Raw genomic sequence first — 10,961 nt, 5'->3', positions numbered from 1 at the left:
ATGAAATAGATCCATTGATGATGTATCTATATGTGTGAAAACAAAATCCTGTATGAATGTTTCTGTAAAATTCTTCCTTACAATCAGGTGATACAAAGAAAAAGATATTAGATCTTAATGAAATATGACTTTAATTTAAAATAAATCTTGAAAACATCAGTGATGTTATTCAGAATATGACAATGTATTAAGTATGAGGTATAGCCACAAACTCATTCATACATTAATATTTCAGTAGTGTTCTATAAATTAGTTAACTGAAGAAACTTAAAATTTACAAGGAATTTATATTAAACTGCCTGTTTTATAATTAACTAATGGCACTGAGTTAACAGTCTTCCTTCTTTCCTGCCTCCCTTCCTTCCTCCCTTCTTTCCTTACTTACTTCCTTTTTTCTCTCTTTCTCTCCTTCTCTCTCTTTTCCTATCCGGGTTAAAAAAACAACAATACATGAACAATATCATTATGCACTTTGCTTGCCTACAGTGTATATGCAAGAAGCCCTGGTCCCTTGGAATACCACAAACGTAAGTGAAGTACACTGTAATCTTCCTTCTGTGCAGCACTGTCAAGAGTTGGCGTCAGGGTGCTGGGTGAAACGTGGGAAACTAGAAGTAAACTGTCAATTTTTAGTAAGATCTTCCTCTCTTGCAGAGCCAAATGCATTCTCCCTGAAAACCCTGCAGGTAATGGCATAGTCCCACTTGGTTTCCATAGCATCGATTCTTGAACAGCCCCTGAATCGTCCTTGGTTAGGGCGGTCAGCCCAGCTCCCCTGGAAAGTTAACAACCCGACTAGCCAAATGAAGCGTCCTATTCTCCTAAAACTTACTCTGTCCGTGGTGCTGAACCGTTCTGCCTCGACCCGCCCTGGCGGGAGCTGTAAGCCATCCTTAAACACCGGCCATTGCCCATCAGAATTGTGTTATCTCTTATTTACTCACGTTCTCAAAAAGCAGCAAGCCTTCTCCATCTTAATTCGACTCTACCGCAGAGCAGAGTTGCGCCGGCGTGAAGGGAGGAGATTATGGGCAGGCAGGAAAATCTAACAGCAGCATTGAGACCTGAGACGCTCCCAGGAGTTTTGGAAGTCCTATGCTCTTTACAACAAAGACAACATTTTTTTGAAGTACTATTTTTGTGACTTTGCCCTTACACAAGGGCTCCATGATATTTCCGAGCCCTCCTTTTAAAAGCCAGCAGATTCTGAGCGCGATAAACGCTTTAAAACCCGGAATTTACTTTTCTTTTCTTTTTTTTTTTTTTTTTCCAGTGGACCGACTTCCAGGACAAGAACTCCTCTGCACCCGCCCAAATACCATGGCACTGCATGCGCCCTTTGCCACCAGATCCTCCCCTTCCAATGAGACTTTCTGATTGTGTCTACCAACTCTCCTATTAGGAAACCCGTGGGTTGCATGCAGCTATTCTGTTGTATTCTCGTTCTCACTCTCCCTCCCCTCTCTCACTCGCCCTCTTACTGAAGGCACACCAATACCATTTTGCTGAGAAGAAAAAACACACAACTACCTTAATCGACTAAGACAATATGCGCAACCCTCGCCTTTCATAGTGATCACTATTTAAATCTGGCAAGACCGGACAGCAGTCTTTGCAAGGATGGAGTCGGTAAAACAAAGGATTTTGACCCCAGGAAAAGAAGGACTAAAGAATTTTGCTGGGAAATCCCTCGGCCAGATCTACAGGTAAGAGAAAGCAAACCCCTGCCTGCCTGGGTCTCAGCATGAAAAAAAAAAAAAAATCTGCAGGCCATTTCCATAATCCCAGTTGCTTAGAGAGATTGTAATATGATCGGGATATCTTTTGTTGTTGCTCATTGCTGGAGCAGGACTTCTCTGGAAACCTGCTTATTAATTCAGGAATATTGCACTAAATGCACCTGTCTGCTGTCTATGTATGTGTGTGTGTTTGTACGATTTTCGTTTCGGTACCTGCAGATTCTCATCCTTTTCTACCCAGGACTTATTCTCTTTACAATTGAGAAATGGCCAGCATCTGGTCAAGGAACCCTTCACGTGGTGTTTAAAGATATCCAGAATTAAACTCCTTTGGTGCATTAAATACAAATACAAATCTCTGAAAAAATTAACAGAGAAAATTCACTGAGTTATGGAAAAAAAGAAATTTAGATGCTAGCTTCAAAACCACTTGAATAAAGTGGGATCTTCTTTCTGTGCTAAAGGAAGAGGAATCAAAATATATCAATAATTGATAGCTGAAGCAATTCGTCTCTCTGTACCCGAAACATTGTGTATGCATTTTTAATTATTTACTCTCTGCTTGACTCTATTTCTTGCATGGGAAGTGCCTCAATAGTTCTAAGGAAAGTCATGATAATAACCATCAAAATGAGTTTGAGAGTACTAGAAATTATTTTTAAAAAATATTTTATCCTTCCTGTAGTCACTGTACTAATTATGCTGTAAATTTCACAACTTTAAATCTCTTAAGTATGTTACATGATTACACTTCTTCTTAAAATTATAAGCAAAATCAAGGAGACAGGGCAGATACAAAAGGATAAACGATTCCAAGAGGGCACTAACTTCCACGTTTGGGAAATCGAAGCCTTTGAAAATATACAGGAAGTATAAAGAAAATGACTAGTATGCCTCCAAATTTTCCGAATCTCTTGATTGCGGTGGGCTTCTTGTAGGCGAGATCATGCACCTATGCGGCAGTAGATACCGCAACGGCCTTGCAGTCCCGCAGTTGCCCAGGAAAGGACTGCTCTTTCCCAGCCCAACTATCAGGTGCAGAGTTCAGCACTGCATTTATGAGCATATGAAGCCAGTGTTAAAAAAAAAAAAAAAAAAATCACATTAGTTGATTTTTCTTGTCCCCAGAATAAACTGCAACGTTTTCTAACATTGGTATTGCGATTTAGGAATAAACATCAAAATAGTCGCGAATACTTTTATGACCTAATCGCCAGGTGATGTTTTGCGGAATGTTAAAGCCTGACATTCTTTTCTGGTAGCCTCAGATTGCTCCGGAGCAATACCACAAGCTATGCATTCTTGGACTTGTTCTAAAATTTTCATTTGCTTCACCTGTGTGTATAAAAGCAGTTGTGCATATATCATTTAACAGGACATACAAAAATATCAACTGCATTATAGACTGGGAAAAATCTGCAAATTGTAAACTGAAAGGTTCTTTGTTTAAATATCGAAAATATCAATCCCGAGGGTCCCCGGAAATGTTGCCTGTCACATTTTTCGCTTTTAGAATGGAAATTTCACGGATATAGTGTGGACTAGGACAACACCACCATCCTTAAGTAAAACCATTCCATCACTCCTATGCCCCTTTCCCCCAAGGACGAAAGCCCAAAAGGAATAGAATCCTACGGATGAAATTATCTTAAATACCATGCCAATTACCTATTGATCTACCCTCATGTATATCTGTGGGATCCTCTACCTTAGTGTAGAACATCTGACACAGAGTTGATTGGGGGACGCGTGTGTGTATCTGGGAGTCGCATTTTTTGGCTTTGGAAATGGGCCCATGATATCTTTCGATGTTTGTAACCGAGATAGTAATGACGCAAGATTGTGAATAATTAATTATTCATGTTCTGGCAGTAGGAAGCTTAGGTGTCGGCCATATGTTACCGAGGCCTTTGTTTCAAACTCGAGTAAAAAGAAGAAGAAAAATAAATTAAGATGTACAACAGGGGAATTAACCATTGAATTGGCGTCCTGGAGAGGGAGGAAGGGGAAGCAGAGCCTTCCCAGCCCTCTTTCGCGTGGGCCCCGGCCACGAGGGGGCCTTAGTCCCCCGGGCCCACGGCTCAGCTGCTGGGCGGCATCCCGATGGTCTCTGCCCTGAACAGCTTAAATTTGCCGGCGAAGGAAGGGGTAGCGCTGTGGCGGCGCCCACCCGCAGCGGAGCAGCGGGTGGTAGGCTGGGTGGCTGGATAACACCGGCTCTCTGCCGGGTCAAAATCACCGCGGGAAGAAGACATCTACACTCATACTGAGAAAGCACCGCTAGCTTAACACCTTGCCTCACAAACTACTGCTCTCCAAGGAAATCAGGCCCGCGTGGCCTGTGCACTGGAATTAAGGTGCTGCCGGCCAGATCTCGAGGGGATGGGCATTAGATGTCTCAGGCCTTGAAGGTATTAAAGTTGAAGAGAGGCTGCTGCGGTGAGGGGGATGGGCAGACTGCCAGAGGGTCTTCAGGGTCCTGCAGTGAGGGGTCTCCTGTGCACCCTGATCCCTGAGTGAGGGCCAAGCAAGCCGATGCCCCTCTCCCTGCCCTAAGGGTTCTGAGGAAAGGGAATCTGCAGGTATCCTGGGTGTCTAACCCGCGGCGTCCTTGCCTCTCCGGCTCTGCCGCACAGGGTGCTGGAAAAGAAGCAAGACACGGGAGAGACTATCGAGCTGACCGAGGATGGGAAGCCCCTGGAGGTGCCCGAGAAGAAGGCGCCGCTGTGCGACTGCACGTGCTTCGGCCTGCCACGCCGTTACATCATCGCCATCATGAGCGGCCTGGGCTTCTGCATCTCTTTTGGCATCCGCTGCAACCTGGGTGTGGCCATCGTGGACATGGTCAACAACAGCACCATCCACCGCGGGGGCAAGGTCATCAAGGAGGTGGGCCATATCACTTGTCCTAGTCCCATTTTCCTCAACTGAAAGAAGAGGGCCTGGATGCTCCCTGAGTCCCTGTCTAGCTCTGCCGTTCTAGAACGGATCGTGGTATGGAACACCCCCCACCCCCCCCACCCTTCTGCTTTTGAAGCAAGTTGCTTCTCCTCCCTGAGCCTTCCCTTCCTCATCTGCAAAGTGGAAAATAGCATCTAGGTCCCTAAGTTTTTCAGAGGAGTTACTTAATACCAGAATGCATATTAGCAGCTAGCCTGGCCCGGAGTTGGTGCCTAATACTGTCCGCTAAATCGAAATCGAAACATTTTCCTTTTAACGAAGGAATAGCGCAGCGTGTTAGTTGTATTTTCCCCTGACCTCCTCAAATTGCCGCCAAAACATTCTTAACAATTCAAATAAAATAAAATAGAAAACAGAAATCAAATGTGCTCTGCGCATCTCGGCGGTGCCGGCGGCAGGAGATTGAAGGCGGCTGGGGACCGTTAGGGAACTTCTGAAAGGGCGCGTGGAGTCATAGCGCAGGAGAATTCTGGAGTCACCGGGAATCCAGCCCCGTAGTATTACTGCATGTGTGTCGGGGAGTGGGGGTGAGGCCTAGGGACGGGAGAGTACGACAAGGTCAATGAAATCCGAAGGTCCCGGTTTCCTGTCTGGGAACCAGAGTGACTATAAGACAGACGGTGGAGTAGAAGTTGGGAGGAGAAATTCGGAACCCGCTGGGGTTGGCGGGAGGGGGGAAACCACTGAGTTCTGGGGAGTCCAGCAGACACTGGAAATGCATTTGTTTTGAAATTGTATTCAAAGGGAAAAAGGGGGCTCCCTGAACCCTGGGCAGTATAAGCCCTCTCTCGCCCTTCAGATGCAGATATTTCGTCCCAGTTTAATTTGATTCTCACTACTTGGGGCCGGAGAATGAATGAAAGGCCCAGGGTGGCCTGGAGTGAGTTCCCGACTTTCAGATACACCCCTCGCCAGCACTTCCGAGCACCACCTCCCTCCTCCGCTGACTCTCCAAACTGCTCCAGTGACTCCAAATCGTTCCCGTCCCGCTCACATCCCTCATTTTGCGGAAACACCATCTCTCGAGCCCCTCGACCTCTGCACGTTCCCTCCTATCTTGGTTCCTCAGCATTTCCCTAATTAGGTCGGGAGGGTTGGATCCCATTTCCCAAGGGACTGCACGTCTGCATCTGCCCTGGCCGGCGTCGGTTAAATGGACCCCATTCAAGCGTTTCTCTCCGGAGCCGGCAAATGGAAACTCGTCATGGCGAGTCCAAATTCCCAAGGGTAGACATTTTTATACTCTTATATATGAGCTTCAAGACTGCTAGCCCGGGGCCCTTCAGATCCTTCATTCATTGAGGCTATCCGACCGCCTGAAAATATTCGGGGAAGCCAGGGCGCCAAGCCGAGAGCAGGTTGGTTATTTGGGCCATCCGTTATTAATCACAGTATGTTTCGTCAAAGAGCATCGTTTTTCAGATAAAAGAGGTATTTCTTCTCCATAAGAAGGTATAGATTTGATTTGTTAGAAACTAAAATTTAGCCACCCCACCCCCTGGATTCAGGGAGTGCCTAGGGGTGAAGGCTCTTTGGCACGCGAACCATTGAACGTGAGTCTCCACACCAAACACTGACTCTTCTCTGTCCCTCTACCCGGTTTTTTCCCGACCCAATAGAAAGCCAAATTCAACTGGGACCCGGAAACAGTGGGGATGATCCACGGTTCCTTCTTTTGGGGCTACATCATCACCCAGATTCCGGGCGGCTACATCGCGTCTCGGCTGGCAGCCAACAGGTAACGCGCCGGGCTGGCTCGGGAAAGTAGAGCTTGATCCCCCCGAGGGGACAGCGGAGGCTGGGGGCAGGAACAACAGCCCCGAGGGCCTTGGGAACCCTTGGGCGCAGTCTTTTAATCCCTTGACACCCACCCACCCCTTTCTGGGCTGGGACTACCGGTCCCTCTTTCCAAAAGAAGACTCCCGAAAGGATTTGGGGCGAGCCGGGGAGGGAGCACGCGGCCGCGCCCTCGGCAGTAGCTGCCTGGTGTTTTCGCGAAATGGTCGACGTGTCCTGCCGCTGGGACCCAGGGAAGAGTCGGCAGAGCAGGGACCGAGCGCCGGGTGGACAAAGGGGTGGGGGGCGTCGCGTGCTGGGCTCTGGCCCACGCGTCTCGCGGGTGTCCAGGCTCCCTCACTGCAGGGCGCGTCAACCGCATGGCTTCAGATTCAGCCCAGATGGTGCTCGGGTTCCGAAAGATTTGTTTCTATGGAGGCAGGAGGGATTTCAGGCGCCCGGGGTGCGATTCCACCTGTTAATGAGCTCCGCGGAGAAGGAGTGGGCGTGGGGGAGGGGAGGGGGTGCTCAGCTGCAGCCGGAGGTCTCCCGCCCTATTGCAGCGGCTGCAGCCCAGGTCCTAGCGCCATCCGTCTAGAGCGCCCTCAGCGCCGCCTGCTGAGCAGACCTGGAGGCAAGATGGGGTGGGGGAGTGTCAGGGAGCATGGCCTGCCGACCAGAGGGTGAGGAGAAGCTTCATTTGCGTCAGCGTATTTTGATAAAACTAAATGTTCCCTAACTCTGAGTTATTGAACTGAAGAAAAACAAACAAAAACAAAACAAAACAACACCACACACACACACACACACACACACACACACACACACACACACACTTGCAACAGCCCTTCCATGTCTTGTTGCTGAGAGACCCCAAATAATGACTTCGGATCTCTTTTCAGATCTTGTACCTATAATTTCACCCCTCTTCGTTCCCCCAAAGTCACATTTTAGAGGAAGGAAGACTAGAACTGGCGTCGCCTCAGTCATGGTCACTTCTCTCCCTTTGTCACCTGGCTCCTCCCCACCCCTCTCTGAATTTTCCCAAGCCCCATCTCGCAACTTTTGTCACCTAAGATCCGTTCACCAGAAGAAGGAAAGATGTCTTCCTTCCCGAGACTTTTCAGTCGTCTGCAGGGCCTGGAGAGGAATTCTTGGAAATTTATTTTAGAATTTTTGGAGAGTCCTTCAAATTGCCAGAGGAAAGTGCCACACATTACGAATAGGGTTTTTTATGTGTCTGTCACCTGGCAACAGGGAGGATTAGCACTCAGACTCAGCAGAAGGCGAAATGGTATTTTAAAAAAGAAGTCAATTTATCAGTTTAAAAATCATTAACTGGGTAGAGAAATCAATTTTATGGATGGGTAAATAAAAGAAAAAATTATATTAGGCAGAAAATTTTAAAGGGACTAGTCCCTTGAATATTATTGATAATGAACATATTACTTTTTGGTTTTCACATCCTTTATGCATAGTGTCTTGAATTTTTGTTTCTTTAGGGACAAATTATTTTCTAAAATAAAATACCCCCACCCCCCACCAGAAAGATACTCCAAACATGCACATACAAAATGTTTTTACTTAAGGGAAAAAATACCTGACAAGTCACCAAATAGCAAAATGTTACAGGAATCTCAATATAATGTCAAATGAAAATATAATGACTGTGTCTTGAAGTCTTTACTCAGAGTCAGAGTCTTTAGCTTGCCAAATGTTAAAATGCTAACATTTTCCTGCCAGGAGAAAACACCAGGGATGCCCCAGCTTTCCCTCTTTGTAACACTGGGCAGGTTTTCCTGGTTTAAAAAAAAGAAAAAAAGAAAAAAAAAAATCAAGCTCATTGCTTTCATTTGTGTCGTGTTTAGTAATGAAAAGTCTAATGCTGACTCAGGTTCTAATTTATTTGGTAGATTTTCCTCAAAAGAAAAATTTCTGACTTTAAAATTCTAATTTGAATCTGAATTCATCTTCACTTTAAATGGGTGTTCAAGAGAGGGTAACAATATTTTCACATACCATATCTTGTATTCTAAAAGGTCAAGAAAATTAAGTTAATATTTATTGTAATGGATTATGAACACATAGAAAATTATAGCAAATAACTTCCGTATCACATTTTAGGATTTTGACATATTTACTTCACTTTTTTATACAATGAGACATTATATATACATCAAAGTCTCATGAGAAAACAGGTTAAAAATCTATAACATTTCTTTTTAGATTGCAAAACTACTACAAACTAAATAAGAAAAATGTTTTAAAAAGAAGGAACATTAATAATTTCATTAATAGTTTAATCACCCATAAACACCTATTATGACCATGTTGGTGAATTTTCTGCTTGTCCTAGAATTGCTACATAGAATTTTATATTATAAGGTCTTTTAAACTTAAAATTTGAGAGTTTTTAGATAGTTTGGAACAGTAAGGTGACTGGATGGGGGGGTGGGGACAGGGAAGGAAGTTTAGAGGGAAGAGTTCTTTGCCCATGAGTTGTTAAAGTTCAGATTGTCTGACCATTGTTCTGTATAGGCATTTTAGTTATTGCTGTGTATTAAAGGACAAGTCCTAATGTCCAAAGTATATTAAAAATAGAGGAGAAAGATAATCCCTATAGAAATGTCCTTATGTTAGTTTATAGGAAGGACTGTCTTCTGGGAGTGACCATTGCTAACCCACCTCTTAGAGCTACACGTATTTCTGTACTTAGTCATTGAAATGGTGGAAGAGGAAGAAGAGGAAGGGGAAAGGGAAGGGCTCTTTGCTACTATCTCTTTATCTGGAAGACGGTTTTAGATTATAACCATAGTTCTATGTGCCTATTTTTCAAAAATACCTGTATTATTGCAGATAAGATTCATTCTTTATTTCACACCTAAGCTTTTAGATATCTTGAGGTGACATTATGATAAGAAGTAGAGCTAGTGGATTAACAAATTTATAAATACCTTTTTGTTAAACAGAAAAGAAGCATCTTTGACATAGAATTATTATTAAGCCATCTATGAGCAGTATGGATCAGGACTTTTTCATTAAGTTGGCTGCAGAACAGCAGAAGGAAGTGTGGGGGAAGGGATGTATGCAGATATGCTCATTTTTCCATTTTGAAGTAACCATTGTATGTGCACATCTCTTGGCTGTAACATATGAAAACATTGTTAAATAATTCAGTAGAAACATACCTTCTTGCTAATATTTCAATATAGATCTGATAATCAATTTCACTTAGATGCATTATACATATTGTACTCTTGCTTTATGTTCTCATTTTAAATTGAGCATTAAGGGAATGCGGTATTTTTTAACTCTACCAGTATCTTTAGAGGCCTGTTGCCGTTTTTATCATTTATGAAATTTTTGTCCATATCAGGAATACATTTTTTTTCCCCCTGATTGAGCTGGTGTCTCTTATTTTGGGTTATCATAATACTCATGGCTTTGAGACTTTGAATTTGTAAATATTCATGAAAAAGCATGATACATGTGTGATCTCAACCACGTAAAAATGTATGCTCAGTTGTGTGTGTATGCATGAAGGACCTAGAAGAATATGTCAAGCTGTAAACTGCTTGTGATTCTGGATGACTTTTGTGTTCCTTGCTTCTTGTGTTTTTCAGTTTTCTATATTGCACAATTAACTTAGAAGTTTGAAAAAAAATGTTATTTTTAAAATCTTCAAAAATTTGGGAGTTTTTAGAATAGATTTTAAAGACGTACATTTCCTATTATATGGTTTTTCAAAAACAATAAAGCAACACAACAGGGTCAATTTTCTACCTACAAGTGTTCTATGTCCATTCAAATAATCTCTCAATAGATCATCTAATAGTAGAACAAGATTTCCCTTGGGTAGGATGCGAGACAGATCCTTTCCCTCTAGGTGTAAAAGGCTCTCCCCTTTGGGAAATATTTGCCATGGAGACACTGTTATGTGTGGAACTGGAGTAGAGGAACTGAGGTGTATGGAGACAGCTCCTCAAGAGAGAATAACTCCTGGTTACACCCTCTGACTAACTTCTCAGTGAAAACAAACAGCAATGACTTGGATCTCCATTTTATTGAGTAAGCAAAAAAACAGCCCCATATTTGTTCAGAATATAGATTCTTGGTCCTTTTTCTGCTCAAATTCTAAGTATTCTTGCTTTCCTGCTCATTGAGAGGTGGAGCTGGAGGAGCCTGGGGGAGAGTGATCTCAGTCCCAGAAGGGAACACTTGCATCATTTTTTCCCTTTGTCTTTTCTTAAAGGGCTATTCCACACTGCAGGCAGGAGAATTCAGTCACCACCATGGAGGACCTTAGGGAGGGGAATCAAAGGAGGACTCTTCACAAAATCTAAAACATTTTGATGAAAACATTTAATATAACAATGAAAAGGTATTGAGGAAAATTAATTTTGTCTTTAAATAATACAGGTCATAGGGCTTATAGTAATTCAGATATTTACAAACATGGAATTGCTAAGGAATATTTAAACCTTG

General features: G+C 43.6%; 1 protein-coding gene across 1 annotated transcript in view; it reads left to right on the top strand.

Annotated features, from left to right (window-relative positions):
• Positions 1-1,534: 1,534 nt before the first annotated feature.
• Positions 1,535-10,961, top strand: part of SLC17A6 (solute carrier family 17 member 6) — a 38,668-nt gene continuing 29,241 nt past the window's right edge. Inside the window, exons 1-3 of the mRNA XM_037839070.1 lie at positions 1,535-1,706; positions 4,376-4,628; positions 6,320-6,438. Of these exons, the coding sequence (XP_037694998.1) occupies positions 1,621-1,706; positions 4,376-4,628; positions 6,320-6,438 (458 nt within the window). The 5' untranslated portion in view covers positions 1,535-1,620. The remainder of the gene's footprint in view (positions 1,707-4,375; positions 4,629-6,319; positions 6,439-10,961) is intronic.

This window comes from Choloepus didactylus, chromosome 6, assembly GCF_015220235.1.
Source record: "Choloepus didactylus isolate mChoDid1 chromosome 6, mChoDid1.pri, whole genome shotgun sequence".
In the NCBI taxonomy this organism is placed as follows: domain Eukaryota; kingdom Metazoa; phylum Chordata; class Mammalia; order Pilosa; family Megalonychidae; genus Choloepus; species Choloepus didactylus.
The sequence above is the reverse complement of the archived record's forward strand: the minus strand, read 5'-3'. Positions and strand labels throughout refer to the sequence as shown.